The 19,109-nt window shown below is 35.4% G+C and overlaps 1 protein-coding gene across 1 annotated transcript; it reads left to right on the forward strand.

Moving 5' to 3' along the window:
• Positions 1–5,434: 5,434 nt before the first annotated feature.
• On the forward strand, positions 5,435–18,569 carry LOC112715872 (WAT1-related protein At5g64700). Its single transcript, XM_025767692.3, has 7 exons — positions 5,435–5,988; positions 6,062–6,124; positions 6,191–6,307; positions 9,651–9,900; positions 9,987–10,145; positions 10,284–10,435; positions 18,241–18,569. The coding sequence occupies exons 1-7, from the start codon at positions 5,816–5,818 to the stop codon at positions 18,347–18,349; spliced, it is 1,023 nt and encodes a 340-aa protein (XP_025623477.1). The 5' UTR covers positions 5,435–5,815; the 3' UTR covers positions 18,350–18,569.
• The last annotated feature ends 540 nt before the right edge of the window (positions 18,570–19,109 follow it).

Here is a 19,109-nt window from a genome sequence, read left to right on the forward strand (position 1 = left end):
AAATCTATTTCGAGTTCAGGGAGGTCAGATTCTAACAACATCAGCAGTCCTTTTGTCAGCCTTTTTCAGAGTTTTGCTCAAGTCCCTCAATTTCAGCCAGAAATTACCTGAAATCATAGAAAAACACAAAAACTCATAGTAAAGTCCAGAAATGTGAATTTAACATAAAAACTAATGAAAACATCCCTAAAAGTAGCTTGAACTTACTAAAAACTACCTAAAAATAATGCCAAAAAGCGTATAAATTATCCGCTCATCATTAGACATGAGAAAAAATTGTAAAACAATTAGTGTCTCAAGTTAAAAATTAGTGTTTAAGCATTTTAGAGAGACACAAAATACATGTTTTTAATGGGTGTTTGTGTACGACTATGTCTTTCATCATTTTTGTCTCAGTAAACAAACACCATACATGTACTCCTGTGTACTCCTGTGTCTATATTTTGATGGACATGTATATCAAAAACAGACGCTGTGATATGTGTACTACTTTATTTTTTTAATAATATAAAAAATTTGATAATAAAAATGTATTATGTATAATGTATATATATTTTTAATTGGTTAAAAATTTTATTTATTTGATATTTTTAGGTATATATTGAAACATGCAAGAAGTCTAAAGAGAAGTAAGATTATATTGAAAAGAAAATTGATATTAAAAGACAAAGAAAATACAAAGCAAAGCACAATTCAAGGTAGATTTCATATAAAAAAATAAATTAATTATTTTATCATTTTTGTTTTTAGGTTAGAATAATATATTTTTTTATTTGGTATTTTTAAGTATGTCAGTTCTATATATTTAGTTTTTATTGGGTATACAAAATAACTAACATGTCATGAGTATTTTGGCCGAATGAAAGCCCATAAAATACAATATTTTCTATATATTATTTAGCTATTGACAAGTAATAAATTATTAATTTACATTATCTTCGCAATATGTTACTAAATTTGTTTATGAAAAAATTACAGGAAATTCAAGTGATAGTTCCAATGGTGTGCATTTTTAATCGGTGTTGTCGAACATTACAAATAGCATTAATACATATTTATTTTTAGATGATTTTTTTGGAACTTACTTATGGGAATGTATATGCACTTTATGTATTTTGATTTTCCTATTATTTATTCAATTATAAACTTTAACAGAAAATATGTTCAAAACTAATATCTCGAGTTATCTTATTAGGTAATAACCCAACACCATATTGATCAAGGTCTCCAACTACTAATCTACACTATGAAAAAAAATGATGTTCCAATATTAGTGATATTAGTAATTCGAGTATCACACGTGAAGCATATGATAGTCCATGTCATCAGACAAGTCAACAACATCTTTAACAAACATAAAATAATATCTACCAGTTACTATGTTAATATGTTTTTATTACTTAAAGACCAAACATTTAACTTTTTAATTGGTCTATTAAAAACAATCATTGGTATATGCTAAATAATTATTATAGATTCATTGGAGTACACTAATCGAATTAGATTGCAAAGGGATGTAAGACTGAATAGGAAGACTATGCTACTTCAAAAGAGCATGGTAAGATAAGCATGATAGATTGTAATTATCACAAAGCTAAAATTTTACTTCTTTTATCTTTAATACTACCTTCATAATATATATTCATAATTCAGCTGATTCAAACATTTAACATATATTCATTTTTCTTTTTTTATAATATAAAGTACTTGATGTATTATCTCTAATGATTACAGGAGCAAGTACATCTAATTCAAATTTAGATACTAAAGAATTAGAAGAAGTGTGCATAGTTGAAAAAAAAAGACACATGATACAAAGAGAAATATTTTTGAAGGAATTGACTACAAATCTTTCAAAAAATTTTCAAAAAGTTGAGGATATTACTGAAAATACGACTATTTTAGATGATTCTGTGCAAATTTAATACCCAGCCATATTCGATGTTGCTGAGAATACAGGTAATTTAAGAAGTAGCAATATCAGCACTTTATTATTTACTATTGTTATGCTTTTTATAAACAAAAAATTATCGTTTAGTGTTCAAGTTTTAAAATTCAAACTAAGATATGGTTATATATTATAATTTTTGTATTTGAACATTAATTTATTATAAAACTTAAATCTTGAGGTTGACACAATGAAATTGTATTATATGATCTCATCTTTTTAATCCATAAATTGTATTTTTCGGTAATCTTTTATAAATATTATTTTTATACTTAACATGGTGAAAGAAAGGTATATTTTTATATAAAGTATTTGTTGCAGATATAACTAAAACAATTTATTATCTTGGTGATTATTAGATGTGATAGATATTGGTGATCCAGAATTTTTTGTCGGCATTGCGACGCCATGATGTGGTATGAGGAGAGACCAGAGAAGTCCAAAACAGGATCCAATTTTGAGTTCTCAATATGTTGTATGCGAGGGAAGGTACAACTGCCGTTTTGAAGCACTTGATCGGACGCTCAGGAATCTTATGTCAGTTACCGATCAACATAAGACACATCAACCATTTGGTGGTAAGATTGTTGTTCTAAGAGGTGATTTCAGACAGAAAATTTCGGTGATTCTGAAAGGAAGTAGACACGATATATTAGCATCCGCTATTAACTCATCCCATCTGTGGTCATTTTGTAAGGTTCTGAAAATGCATACGAATATGAGGCTTCTAATGTCTTCTTCGGATCAAGATGAAGGTGAAATGAAGATATTTGCTAATTGGATACTTGATGTTGGAAATGGAAATATTGGCTCTGTTGTTGGTGATGAATTAAAAGTTAAAATTCCAGATGATCTATTGATTACAACTACTGATGATCCTCTCTCTCATTTGGTAGACTTTGCATATCCAAATTTGTTGCAAAACATGTCAGATTACAGGTATTTTCAGAGTAGAGCAATTCTTGCACCCACACTTAAGAGTGTCGAGAAGGTAAACGATTTCGTCTTGACAATCTTTCCAGGGATGGAAAAGGAGTATTTGAACTCTGACACAACATGTCAAGCTGATGAGAATGAAGATGTAAAACAAGAGTGGTTCACACCAGAGTTTCTAAATGACATCAAATGTTCGGGACTACTCAATCACAAGTTGACTTTGAAGCCAGGAGTCGCTGTAATGCTACTGCGAAACATAGACCAGACTTCATGTTTATGTAACGGGATAAGATTAATAGTTAACAAACTTGGCAGCAACGTAATTAGAGCGGCGGTAGTGACCGGTAGAAATATTGGAGATAAAGTGTACATTCCAAGAATGAACTTGATCCCTTCAGATTCAGGATTGCCATTTAAGTTCCAATGGAGACAATTTTCATTAACAGTATGCTTTGCAATGACCATTAACATGAGTCATGGTCAATCATTATCACATGTACGGCTTTATTTGCCAAAATCAGTGTTCACCCATGAACAACTTTATGTTGCTTTATCAAGAGTTAAGAGTCGCAGTGGCCTCAGGGTTTTAATTCTAAATGAAGACAGCAATCCAAAGTCATCAACAACAAATGTCGTGTTCAAAGAGGTTTCTAATAATATTTAGGTAAGAATAATATTATTTTTATTTTAATAACATGTTATGATTTACACTTTTGTACAAATCTTTACTGTAAATATAACTAATTTATCTATAACTCTTTTTTCAAATTTGAAATGAAATGTGTAACAAGGAGCACAACATCCAATGATTTTCTAATGAACTTAGTAAGATACTAGGTTGTCGATAAATTTTCATTAGCTTTTTGATATAAAATTTAGGGTAAAATTAACATGCTATTATTACAGTTATATATGTTCTTATTTTTTTTTATCTTCCTCCTTATGGTTCAAGAATATTATAAACTTCAAACTCTTCTATTCATATTTTACTTTGAATAAAGATAAAACAACATATTTAACACATTTATTATATAACGATGATAGTATTATATTAAATTTAAAAAATATATGATTATAAAATATTATTTTTAATTTAACTTATCAAATTTAAATATAAGCCCGTGCATCACACGGGTTTAACACTAGTCTTTACATAAATCGAATCAAATAAATTTAATTTAGCATGTTGAGTAGTAAATCGAATCAACTTTATTCGTAGTCACAAAAAAAATCAACTTTATTCCATTCACTACTAATACAACATATATATATAAATCGAATCAACTTGATTTGATTTACTACTTACAACACATACATAGTAAATCGAATTAACAAAAATTACATTTTTACAAACTTATAAATTCAAAAGGGAATAATAAACGATTTTTAAAAATTTATTAAAAATAATCTTTTAACTCATTAGCATCTAAAGAATCGTTATCGAGACTTTTGATATTGAAAAAATTATTATAAAGTATAGCCCTCCAAAATGGTATAAGTGTTAAAACTTAGATTTTTTTCAGAGTCAAAAGTAACAAATAATTATGCAATATAAAAAAGATCTACTATATTTATACAATATGTAATTTGAAAAATAATTAAATTATTTTTTATTAATATAATATTTTTAAAAATAAAAAAATAAATAAATGTCAATAATCTATGCAGATAGTAAATCGAATTAACTTGATTCAATTTATTTTGTATGTATTATACAGTAATAAATTAAATCAAATTGATTTAATTTTGATTCGATTTACTTAATAGTAAATCAAGGTTGATTCGATTTACTACTCAACATACTAAATCAAATTCATCTAATTTAATTTATATAAAGATATTTAAGACTGATTTGTATAAGAATTAGTGTAGGATATTTACATAATTTTTAACTCCAAACTATTCATTCATGTAATTTATTCATAAATTTGGGTATAAATCTATATATTGTTTAACTCATTTTTAATATTTTTTGTATTTCAATATATATTTTATATTGATAATTGATTTAATTTAGTAATTAATTTTTGATATATAAATAATATAGTTAAAAAAAATTAACTAATATTTTTATTTTTGTTTTACATTTAAACCAATGCTGATAATTTTTTTTATATTTTTTACATTAAAGATGTTGGCCCTATCATTCCCCAAATAAATATACAAATCACATTTTCTTCATTCTAATTCACATCCACTCCTTATATTTTGTTTTCATTCCATTTATTATATGTCACACCATCTTCAAAATTCCAAAAATACAATTTATTTTACGATATAAAATCAAATAAATACATTTTTAAACAAATATTAAAAAATTATTTAAATTTATTATTTTTAGTTATCAGTTAGTCATTAATATTTAAAAATATAAAATAAAATATGTTATTAAAGTACTAGACTAAAAAAATTAAACTAAAAAAATTAAATTAATAATTAAATAATGATAAAAAATAAAATTTTAATGACCTTAGCAATTTTGTTTTTGAATTCAGAAAAAACACGTGATGAAAATATAGTATATAGTATCAAAAACATCAATATTATGGTATTAAATTTGATGAGAGGAGGACAAGTTGCAAAAACAAACCTGTGGGAATGAATGCATGAAGCCATGAAAGAATTTTGCTAAAACAGAGAGCAGTAGAGTGAAGAAATAGATGGGAGGGATGTGGTGGGTCCCAATTCGAAAGAAGTAGAGATGAGAGCAAAGGTTACGTTTATATATATAATGAAAACCACACACGTCCCCCTGCCCTTATTATATCACTTAAATTACATTAATGTCTTGTTTGTTACTATGTGTGTGAAGTGTGAGATAGATGTGAAGAGTCTCATCATCGATCACTCAACGCCTCAGAAATAAAAGAAAGAAAGAAAGAAAGAAAGAAAGAAAGAAAGAAAGAAAGAGTAGAGTAGAGTACAGTAGTAATGAAAGGACAGAAAGCCTATGCGGTTGTGTTTGTGATACAAGCCATATATGCTGCCATGTTTCTTCTATCAAAAGCAGCATTCGATCATGGCATGAACAATTTCATCTTTGTCTTTTACAGACAGGCCATTGCAACCCTTTTTCTCATCCCTTTTGCTCTCTTCTTCGAATGGTATTAATTCGATTTTCAGATTAATTCTATAATAATAATGTGAAACTTCTTCCACTAATATATAATTGTGTAGGAAAACTGCGCCGCCTTTGCCTTTCGTCACCTTCTGCAAGATCTTCCTCCTTTCATTCTGTGGGTACGTATGAGTTCATATATGTTCCAGATTTACACTTAATTATATTTAATTTTTAATAATTTGCAGCATTACTTTGAGCTTGGATGTGTATGGTATTGGTCTTATGTACACGTCAGCAACGTTGGCTGCTGCTACCACAAACTGTCTTCCAGTTATCACCTTCTTCTTGGCGCTCTTACTCGGGTACCACATATTTAATTTTACCTACCATAACTTGTCTTTAAATTCTGTCCTCTGTCATGGAAATACAAAAATAGACTTCAAAATGGAAAAGTTTTTTTTTTTTTTTCTTTCGAATAAAAAAATTTTGTGATCGACTAAGTAATGAACTCAAATAATCCGACTTTAATTATATATGACCATTAACTTTATAATTCCTGTGTGAGCTTCATTACTTTGATTTTAAGAGTGATTTAACTCTAATTTATCAGTTTGTCAACTTTGTCGCTTTAAAGGATGATCCTCAAAAGAGGATCAAGCAAAAACATCAGTTGTACTTAAATACTTGGACATCACCAGCTCGACCCAGTCCAGTTTTTCAGGTTTTGTTGGTTCATATTCCTTATGAGTTGTGAATAACACTCGCAGCTAGCGAATCCTAAAAGTACTGCCTTCATATTTTATTCTTTAGGGTAGCTAGCTAGAGAGATCTATACCATACACTATATTTCATTTAAATAAATAAACCACGAATATCTTAAATTATATATATATATATATATATATATATATATATATATATATATAGCATTTTGACCTAGTAGAAACTAGAAGGTTGATCATCAGTTATATACATAAATAGTAGTGTAGTACACGTAGATATAGACGCATTTCTGTGTGTATATATGAAGGAAAATGACAGCAGTTGAAAAAGAAAGAAAGAAAGAAAGAAAGAAGGGGCAAAGGGTGTGAAGATAAGGCACTTAGAAAAGAAGACATTTTAAATTAGATATCCCATTCGTATTTCCAACGTAACACTAGCTTTAGTAAATTTGATTAAATTGACGATTCCTACGTCTTTTAGTTAAGTGAAAGATAAAAGGTACTGTTTGTAACTTTTTTTCAGAGATATATATGCTTACATCAGAGGTTAAATACATATTATATGAATTCTTCGGTGTCTACAGAAATTGTTGTGTTCAAATTGTCGGAATATAAATTGATTAAGGTGAGATCTATTTCTTTATATTTGATTCAACTAGTAAAATATAAGCACCATAAAAAGACCTATCTTTATACTTATGGGACAGAGATACAACTAGTATATCTAATATTAGATATTGATGTTCAAGCTAGGTAAATAATTTTAAGATAATGAGTGATTTGTGAATAAATAATCGAAAATAGTTAGTAACAAAAAAAATTAGCCATGCTAAGTGCAAAATCAAAGTTGGATTTTTGTGGGCTGGTCCAGCTCTCGTTTCTTCTCCAATAAACCTAATTAAGTATTAATGGTTGGTTAAGATCCTAGCCTTGTTATATCTAGCCGCTACACGTTTAGGTCTGAAATTCAAATATTGCAAATTTGGTTGAAGGTTGTACCAAAAAGAAAAGAAATTACAAAAGAAAGATTTAAAATCACTTTCCAGATGAGAGAGGACAAGACGTAGCAACGTACATATGCCGATGCTTACTGGGAGCGAGATTCTTCTACCTGAGACTGGGAGTGATAACATCTAAAAGCAGGTGTACTATATGTTGGGCTATTGGCATCAACTCTAATCTTAATAATGATAATAAAATCTCACCGAAATTCAGAAATAATAATGAATTCATGAGCATCATCACTATTATTTATCAAACATAATAATTCGAGTGTTAATAAAATATTTTCTTTGTTCTGCATGGGAGCTTAGCTTCCTCACTCTAATTATGGAGCACAATGCAACATCGTATATAAAAAATATTTGAAAAAAAAAAGATAAAATTCATTAAAAATTATTTTATTTTGCATTCATAATTATTACTCTTGAAATAAATAATAATATTAAATATATAAAATTATGGATAATAAATTAAATTAGACAATTTTAAATGAATATCTCCTTAGTATATATATATATATATATATATATATATATATATATATATATATATATATATATATCATTAATTGTCATTAATTATATATTTTTTGAATTATATTCTATACTAATTAATAACATTAATTGTCATTAATTAGTGGTTATTTAAATTTTTTTAAAATATACAAAATTAATAATTATTAATTGCTTCTTCTTAATTTAATTCATCTTTTACCATTTATTACGCAAATAATAATTCCTCTTTCTAAAAAAAACATACAAAACATAGGAAAAAATTATCCAAATCCTAAGAAAAAACATACAAAATATAGGAAAAAAATCATCCAAAACTAATAAAAAGGATCATCCGAAATGTAGAAAAAAGAAACATAAAAAACTAGTTAAAAAGGATCATCCGAAACCAAATAGGAGGAGAAGAAGAGTCGCAGGGTGGCCGACGACGACGACTTGGAAGGCGTTGCGTGGACAGTGGAGGGACTCGCGGTGGCGTGTTGCGACGAGTGGAGGAGTCGCTATGGATTAGAGCAGTTGATCGCGCGTTGCGAATGGGGTCCTGGTGGTGGCTGCATTGTGGCGGATGGAGAGTCGTGGGTGCGAGTGGCGAGCGATGGAGAGTCGCGAGCGACAAGGGTGCGTCGGGCGAGCGATGGGGAGTCGCGATGGGACGCGAAGAGGGTGAAGTAGAAGCGCAATAATAGTTGTCTTTCTTGCGCGAACGGCAGATAAGGTAGCGGAGAAGGATGCAAAGACGACCTGCGATGGCGCGCGAGGATGGTGCTGCGGCGACACTAGCGACGTGAGAACAAAACTGTTGTAGTTTGAGACATTGGAAAGAGGGATTAGAATTTGTGATTTTATGTGGTGAATGATAAATGGAAGTAAAAATAAATTAGAATAAGTTTTGATTCAAAAATGCTATTAATGTTAATTAATCAAATTTTAAATTTAAAAAATAATTTAAAATTAATTATTATTAATTATGTTGTTCAATTTTGGGCTGATGGACACTTGACTCCTATACTTTTCCTTGTTATTTATGTTCCTGATTGGGGAAACAACTAAATGGTTTAATTTAATGAGCATGATGCGTTCGCATTTGGACCCTTAGTTTGTTCTTCAATTCTAGCATTGGAGCTTTTACAGCTACATGCTATTGCTATGTGGCATTCACGTGAAGCAACCGTTTCCTTAAATGAGAGACGCCCATTTTTCCCTTCCAGACATTTTATTCCCAGCCATATAGAAAATAAATAACAGAGGTGATTATTCTCCTATATACCCTCCTATAATCAGATTCTATTGTTCGACATCTACTACCTCCTAAAAGTATACACTACTTTAAGTATTATTTAGCTCCTCTAATCTTGACAATATATTAACTGGAAGAGTGTGTGTTTAACATTTCTTTATAGGTCTTATATATTAATCATAGTATATACATTGTTACTCCAAGTTAATTAAGTTTATTTTTATGTTTTAAGGATTGAAAGCTTGAAAGTAAAGACAGCAGCGGGGATTGCTAAGCTGATAGGCATTGGTGCATGCTTGGTTGGTGCAGCAACTCTTGCCTTTTACAAGGGTCCTCATTTGGAATTTCTAAGCCACTATCACATTCTAAATTATCATAAAACCCAACAACACCAAGGTCATGCTCAATCTCATACATGGATAAGGGGCTGCTTCTTCATGCTCCTCTCCAATACCTTTTGGGGGATGTGGCTTGTGCTACAGGTATAATCTTAATCTTAATTTATGTTTTTGGTCCTTAATTAATTATTACCTAGCTAACATGTTATTTAATTTTAATTAACCTGTAGGCTTTTGTCATAAAAGGTTATCCTTCCAAGCTTCTTTTCACAACTCTTCAGTGTTTCTTAAGTTCAATTCAATCTTTTGTCATTGCCTTGGCCGTAGAAAGGAACATCGACGAATGGAAACTGGGTTGGAATCTCAGGCTCCTATCCGTAGTATACTGTGTATGTTAATCCTCTCAACCTTAATATATACCTATATTGATTAATGTACATTGTTAATTATTTATTAACTAGCCTCAATTTTTGTAATCTATAAACTCATGACTGATTGTAAATAACCTGTGATTTATATACACACAGGGGGTTATGGTGACCGGTGTCACATATTACTTACAGACATGGGTTATAGAAAAGAAAGGACCTGTGTTTCTAGCAATGTCAACACCACTTAACCTCATTATCACAATCTTCGCCTCTGCAATTATCTTGGGCGAGATAATCACTTTGGGGAGGTAATTAATTAGCTTTATTATTCTACTAACATATTGATTGAGTTGTGATATTTCAACTGAGATTATGCTATATAAATAAGTTATTTTTGTTAACCAAGTTTAATTAAGTTAATTTAATACTATGAAGTACAAACATTTTTTTTATTTACTGTGTTTGCGTGTCGGATATATTTCGAACGTGACACTAATCGACACGTATGATATATATGTCTTTTGTATCTAATCGTGTCTTAATAAAAAATAACAAAATTTGTTTCCAGCACATTTAGATTTGGACACACCTAAATATCATTATGTATCAGCGTATCCAACCTTATTTTTAACATTTATTTTTGAAATAAGTTTAAAAATAATATATATTATTAAAATTTAAAATAGAAAATATTTTTAAATACTTTATATAATTTAAAAAATATATTAAAAATAATTAAAAATTAATTTATATTTCAATATCGATAAAAGACCAAAATATCATTATAATTTATCTAAAAAATAATTTATATTTTATATATATGTCATATTTCCATGGGGTAAAAAACGTGATTAAGCCATGGGAGTGGAAAATTTACGGAAATCAGCCAAACTGAATTCCTAGACACCATTCAACCAGAAGCAAATTATTATATAATTCGAATCTAATCGTTTTGAATTAAAATCCCATGTAGTTTGACGTGACTTAATTCGAATTACATGCATGCATGAGTATCAAGTAGTTCGAAACAACTTGTTTCGAATTAGTATAGAGTAATTCGAATTAAGTAAATTCGAATTACTAAGATAGGCTGAACGTGCACATAATTCGAAACATATTGCTTCGAATTAGTATGGAATTGTAATTCGAATTCAATTGATTCGAATTATATATATATAGTGCGAATGTAGTTTATTCGAATTACAATGAACCGGAGCTATATATATATGCTGTGAACTCACGTAGCTCTCAACAAAGAGGTGAGATGGCTAGTGAGGATAGTTTTCTAGTGCTGGTACATCACAGGCAGTCGATTAAGAGGAAAACTCGGTCCGGCGTGAAGTTCACTGATAAGGATCCCCTATGTATTATCGTGAGGCCAACAACCACCTACGATGCTCTCGTTAGCTCTGTGATGGAGAAGCTTGGTCTGGAAGGGGTTAAAAGGGTTAAGAAGTTTTTCTATCGCATCCCAACCACGGTGCTCCATGATACCGTGAAGTATGATTATTTCACGATTGGGAATGATGAGGACTTGCAGGTAAGGACATTAGAGTTGTTGGCAAAGTTGGTTGATGTGGTATCTAGCTCGGGTGGTTCGAACCGGAATGCCAATACTATAGCCACGGTTTCCGGCTTGAGCTCGAGACCTGCGGTTGCTTCATCCTCCGTTCCTGTGTATGAGCCACCGATGCAGCCTGTTGCCTCCCCATCGTTTGCCGTTGATCTGAGTGGCAATGTTGGAGATGAGGTTCGATATGGGGAACATCTTCCCACCGAAGTGCAGTGTCCTACACCGGCTGGTGTTGGTGAGGGTTTGTTTGATGATCCAGATGACGATGATGTCGAGCCGGATATGATCGCTGATGACAATGGCGATGATCTTGGAACTACTGATCCGAGAAGGGCTACAGGTGGATCTAGTTCTGGCACACAGCAGTACCCACCCAATTTTTCATCGTTGGACCTGGATGCCATGAGGCAGGACGAAAATCCTGTGCAGGCCTCTGGATTTGGCGCTAGAGATACGGAAGGGTTTGCCGGTATGACGGAGTTCCAGGTTGGCCAACAATTTCAGGATAAAGATGAGGCGCTGTTGAGTGTGAAGACTTACAGCATCCGCCGAGGGGTCCAGTACAAGGTCGTTGAGTCTGACTACCGCAGGTATGTGGGAAAGTGTTCTGAGTTTGGGAATGGGTGCACATGGTTGATTCGTTTGAGTCTCCGACAGTGGAAGGACATCTGGGAAGTGAAGCGGTACAACGGACCGCATACCTGTCTCGCCACCTCCATCTCCAGCGACCATAGGAGTCTGGACTACCATGTGATAGCGACATTCATTATGCCGATGGTTAGAGCTGATGCCTCCGTCAACATCAAGGTGCTTCAAAATGCCACGGCCGCACACTTTGGGTTCAGGCCTACGTACAGGAGGGTATGGATGGCGAAGCAGAAGGCCGTTGCCGTCATCTATGGGGACTGGGATGAGTCGTACAACGAGCTCTCTCGGTGGGTGTTAGGAGTTCAGCTGACGATGTCTGGCACTGTAGCAGTCCTCAGGACTTGCCCTGTTCGAGTTGGGGCACAGCATGACGAGTCTCAGGCTTATTTTCATAGGCTGTTCTGGACTTTCCCCCCTTGTATCGAGGCATTCCGTCATTGCAAGCCGTTGGTGAGTATTGACGGCACCCATCTATATGGCAAGTATGGGGGAACGTTGCTAGTCGCGATTGCACAAGACGGAAACTCCAACATACTCCCCGTGGCATTTGCACTAGTTGAGGGTGAGAATGCTGAGTCATGGTCTTTCTTTCTCTCCCACCTTCGTGAGCACGTGACACCTCAGCCGGGTCTGTTAGTTATTTCAGATAGGCATAACGGCATCAAGGCAGCGCTCGAGGCTCCCGATGGGGGATGGCTACCTCCGGCTGCATACCGGGCGTTCTGCATTCGACACGTTGCAACGAATTTTGCCCTAACCATCAAGTGAAAAGATGCCCGGAGGCTTCTTGTTAACGCCGCATATGCGAAGACCGAAGTGGAGTTCGACTACTGGTTTGACATTCTGCGCTCTGAGAATCCGGCAATGTGTGACTGGGCGAACCGAATTGAGTATTCGTTGTGGACACAGTACTGTGATGAGGGTCAGAGATTCGGGCACATGACGACTAATATTTCTGAGTGTGTCAATTCAATCCTGAAGGGGGTAAGGAACCTCCCTGTTTGCTCGCTGGTGAAGGCCACATACGGAAGGCTGGCTAAGCTATTTATCCGTAAGGGGAGGGAGGCCGAGGCTCAGATGGGTACCGGACAACAATTCAGTCAATACCTAGTAAAGTGTATCGAGGCCAGCCTGAAGACAGCCAGGTGCTTCACGGTGACTGTTTATGACAGGGATAACTCGGAGTACACCGTGACAGAGACGACTCCGACAGGTTCATTCTCACTTGGTAGCTACAGGGTCTCACTAGGGTCTCAGACTTGTGATTGTGGATACTTCCAAGCACTTCATTTCCCGTGTCCTCACGCACTGGCATGCTGTGCTTATTCACGTCTTACTTGGCAGCCTTACGTCCACCAGGTCTATCGCCTTAGTTCCGTTTTCGGTGTCTATCAGATGGAATTTACACCTCCCATTCCGGAGGATTTCTGGCCACCTTATGCCGGACCTACCGTTATACCGGATCCGAACATGAGGCGTGCGAAGGAGGGTCGTCCAAGGTCCACACGCATTCGCACCAACATGGATGATGCAGATCCGAACCGGCAAAAGAGATGTGGCCTCTGCAGGCAGCCAGGACACACTCGTCGGAGTTGTCCGCAAGCCGGACGACCCACCGGGACAGCTGGGAATTAATAGGAGCGTTGGTTTGTCTATTTTTATTTCTTTTAGTATCAGCACATGTATTTTATTTCAGTTAGCAACCATTGTTCTACGTGAAACTAAGTTGTATTTTATAAGTGATGAAAGTTGTAATTCGTACCACATATGTATGTTGAATGTCTTTCTAATTATGGAGTTAAGTTACTAAAACAAACTACACTATCTGATGGGATGACTGATAATACATAACATAAGATCAAAGTAACTGTTGGATGAACAAATACATTAAGGAAACCATACATCACACTGATAACCAACAAAGAAGGTACATAATATAAACATAACAACACGACATACACCACTATCCGTAAATCATCTAAAGAGGTGCGACCCCGTGAAACAACGGCGTGGAACCCGTGTCCTGTAACCTCTACGTATAAGTGGCTCCTCATCCTCAATCGAGTCATCGTCGTCCTCCGGAACTGGCTGTGTCGGGGTCCTGGGCGGGACATGCACGGGTCTGGATGATGACGGGCCGGCAACTGAATGTGACCCCAGAGTCTGGGCCGATGCTGGCGTCCCACCCAGGACAAAAGTATGCGCAGGAGGCACCGTGGCAGGCTCGTTCAGATCTACATCTAGCGGTGCCTGTGTCCCTGTCGTGTGAACCCGTCCTCGTGCAGCCTCATCCTCCTGCATGATGGTCCGGATATCCTCAAGGAAATGCGGTCCACCGATCTCGGCGACAATGCCATCACTAGCAAGGAAGTATGGAAACATGGAGCCTGGACTCACCCATGGAGTACTCTCCTGAAGGGTCTGATCGTTACCGGGAACACCGACGAAATAATCTCCAAGAGGTCCACCCCCAAGCCCAGCGTCAGTGTGACTCGTGGGATCTCCCATACCAGATCCATACCACTCACCATCATGCCCCCCTGATGGGCCTATCAACCCCCGCAACATCACCTCCTCCAGCTGCACCCCCCCAGGCTGATGGGCACCCTCTCTAGCAGCAGCCCCCTCCTCTTGCCTCCACGACCACGTCGTCTCCCGCCACCCCTAACTGCGTCCTCGACGTCATCCATAGCATGATCCACCCAATTCCACTCACGCTGGCTACGACGTGTCCCGACTCGTGCTCTCCTCTCAATACGACGTCTGTCAGGAACATTGTCGACTCGGTCCATATCTGGAACTCGGCCTGCACCCCTCTGCGTTGCCTCATCCGGAATAAGAATACCTCTCGGATCCCCCAATAACATCTCCGGCGACAGGAACCTCTTTCCGTGCTGATGCCACCATGTCAAGAAATCATGCGAGGGACCGGGGTCGGCCACGATGTCGAACTGTAAAATGTGCTCTGCACGCTCCTGCCAGTGAAGATGCCAGTCAGGTAAGTGCGCCGGGAACCAACGGTCACCTCATCTCCCGTCCTTCGACATCAAGAAGTCGATGTTCAGGGCGGGACGCGGTGGGGGCTGAACGCCCCCAAACTGCGGTAAAACTCTATCAACCTGATGCCACTCGACCACCGCAAAATAAATCAGGGAACGTCACACACCGCCATAACATCGTATGCCGAGGCTCAAAGACCTCCGGATGGACAACCTGGATGACGTCGAGGGCGCTATAGGGCATCCATATGAACTGAAAAAAACCAAATAAAAACAATTTGACACTTCTGTTAGACAATATAAACTGAAACAACGACTGGAGATATATATGGGCTCAGCGTACTTACATCCCGAGGCTGTAACAAGTCGATCTTCAGGCGAGCCATCTGTACCCGAGGTCCCTTGTTGCTAATCCCAGGATTGTAATTAGACCATCTGCGTAAGAGGTTAAACATTCTAATGCGTTCATGACTCACTCTACAATGCATGAAATTGCTTGCATAATCGAAAATAAATACAATAAGGATACATAATACAAAACAATAACGGTACCTCGAGGCAAGGGGCCAGCTAAACGCATTATACCCAGTAGGCCTAAAAGAAGGAAACCTCCAGAAGATCAAAGACTGCAGTATCTGTAAAGGCCCAGCTAACTTCACGACATGTCTGTTGGCGACTCGGCACATGCACCGGTACAACCATGCTAGTGCCGCCGACCCCCAACTGTAGCCACCCATCTCCTCAAGCCGAGCAACATAGGGTAGCCATCTGATGTGTATACGATTGCCGGACTTGTCGGCAAACAGCTGCGTGCCCAATAACATCACGATATAGGCACGGGCAAAGCACCTAACTGTCTCCTCATCAGCCCCGTCGGGACACTCTCCAAATGTCTCTTGGAACCAGGTGCAGTTGACTGCGAATTTCTGAACCTGGTTCTCGGGAGGTAAAACACCGAGCAACTCATGGAACCACTGCCAAGCTGGCCTCCCACCCTCAATGTAAAGGTGGAAGTCTGTCAGGCAACCACTGACGTAATGTCCGTCCACTGGTAATCCCAGATGGTATGCGACGTCCTGAAGCGTGATGGTGCACTCTCCGAACGGCATGTGGAAGGTGTGCGTCTTAGGCCGCCACCTCTCGACGAATGCGCTGACTAGGGGCTCGTCTATTCGGAACCATCTGTCGTTCAGTCTCGCAAGATGGTACAATCCGGCCATCTGCAAGTACGGAACGTACCTCTCATCAAGACGCATCCCCTGCTGTCGCCTAACGCTGGATATGCAACGATGAGGCTGGCCAGTAGATAAACCGCATAATTAGAACAGATGCACAAACCACTAACATATACAATTTATTTCATAAAGAACCAAAAAAGAAATCGCGCGACACAACATTTATGAAACAAGCGACCAACATTGTATACACAAACCGCTAACATGAACCACGTGCAAAAACCATTAACAAATACAACAATCACTAACAAGTAAAACCATTAACAAAAACTGCTAGCATATACCTCTATCATAAACCACTACCCTAAACCGCTAACCGTCACTAAAACCACTATCCAAAACCATTAACAAAAATCGCTACCAAAAAACAATAACAAAAACCACTAACAAAAACCACTGGCCTAAACCACTAGCTTAAACCGCTAACACTAACATAAACCGCTATAAAAAAACCATTAACAAAAATCACTTGCCTACACCACTATCCTAAACCACTATCCTAAACCACTAACAGTAACATAAACCATTATCAAAAACCATTAACAAATACCACTGTCATAAACCGCTTTCATCAACCACTACCATAAACCACTAACAAAAAACACTATCAACAACGCAACATCATAAACCACTAACCTCGTCGTTGATCACCCCGACGATATGAGCAACTCCATCCAAACGATAAAGCCTCCCGGATCGTCCCCCATCGCCTGAATATGCCGCTCTGGTCTTACTCGGCCCGAATGTTGGTCGTTTTCTCTCGGATTTGGTGGGGTATGAGAATGACAAAGTGATTCGAATGAACTTGGTTCGAACTCCTTATATAGACGAAACCCTTGTAATTCAAATCAAGTAGATTCGAATTACTTAGTGTCACCAACTTCACCTAATTCGAATCAATATGATTCGAACCTCGCTCGTGTGCCCTTCTCCATCTAATTCGAATTGATATAATTCGAACTACCCTATTATAATTCGAAGTTAGTCGTTTCGAATTACTAAGGGATTTTGCATGCATAATTCGTTTCTTGTTGATTCAAATTACCTTGGAATAGTTCTTGAAAGTAATTCATATTGAATCAATTCGAATTATGTGAAAACTTGATTCGAATCCTATTGATTCGAATTATATAAAAATTAGTTCTGGTGGATTGAGGTATCGAAGTTTGATTTGGCTGATTTGGGTTAAAGTGAGCTCCCCTTGACTCATTTGGGTTTTTTACCCTATTTTCATAATTTATAAAAATTTTAAATTCATGTGTCCACATATTCTGTTTTATATCGTATCATGTACTCGTGTTAATATTCGTGCATCATAGGTCTAATAGTTTATTGGCACAATAAAAACTAATTAAAAGGCATAAGAAAGAAAAAAATAATTAAATTTGTTATAAAAATAATTTGTTCACTTAGTATTTTTTTATTGTTATATATACATAAAATTAAATATCAAATCAGCCATTTATATAGAATATATATTATATACATAAATATATAAATATATAACTATTGATTTAATAATTGATTTTTAGCGTAAAATTATATTTTTATACTAATATTTATATTCTCTCTATGTACACTTTGGTTGATAAAGTAAACATTTTATATCAATTATATACTAATCTATACATACAATACAAAAAAAAAAATGTGAACAGCCTTTTAGGAGGGTTGGCATTGGTTGTAGGACTGTACAGTGTGCTGTGGGGAAAAAGCAGGGAGCAAATGCCCAAAGCCTCACAAGACTTGGAGCAAACATCGGTTTAGTTGGAGTGAGCTAGGTCAGCTAGCCCCACATATGATTGTGATTATATTTTTGCTTTTTCTTCTTTTGGCAAAAGATAAATTGTCACAAATATAATATATATTAGATGTGAAGAAAGCAATATAGTTTGGAATGTTGCAAAAATTTTGGCAACAGTAGTTGACTAACATGATATATGATTTTGCCTAAAATCATGGATCAATTATTTCCACTACGGTTAAACTTTTAGGTGCCATATTAGTTTAGCATTTCTAGCAAGTTGTTAACGGTATTGATGCACTAGCGGGTAGTAAAGATATATTAATTGTAAAATTAGTTAAAGAGTGTTTTAAGAGTAGTAGTTAAAAAAATTAAAATATAAAATTTTGTCTCTTTTAATGTATTATCGATATATTTAATGTGTTGAAAATTTGAACACAACTATATTTTTTATTCAATATTTTTTTATAATATCTTTTAAAAGTGTTTTTAAAACACTTTCTAAAAATACAAAGACAAAAAATTTGGACATAATTTTGGCTATTTTTTTTAATTTTCAATAAAAGAATCAGAACATGCTAATGGCTTACTAAATAAAGAAGGCAATAAAGGAGGTAGGAATTTTTTTATAAGGAAAGAAGTGATGCATAAATACTGGTCAGATTAATAATCAAATTAATTTATAAAAAATGGTCATTTTTTAATTTTCGTATTTGTTTTCAAAAAAATTTATCAATTAAATTAGTACTTCAAAAATTATAAATTAATTGTGTTTGTTCTTTT

The sequence above is a fragment of the Arachis hypogaea genome, chromosome 10 (assembly GCF_003086295.3).
Source record: "Arachis hypogaea cultivar Tifrunner chromosome 10, arahy.Tifrunner.gnm2.J5K5, whole genome shotgun sequence".
NCBI lineage: Eukaryota > Viridiplantae > Streptophyta > Magnoliopsida > Fabales > Fabaceae > Arachis > Arachis hypogaea.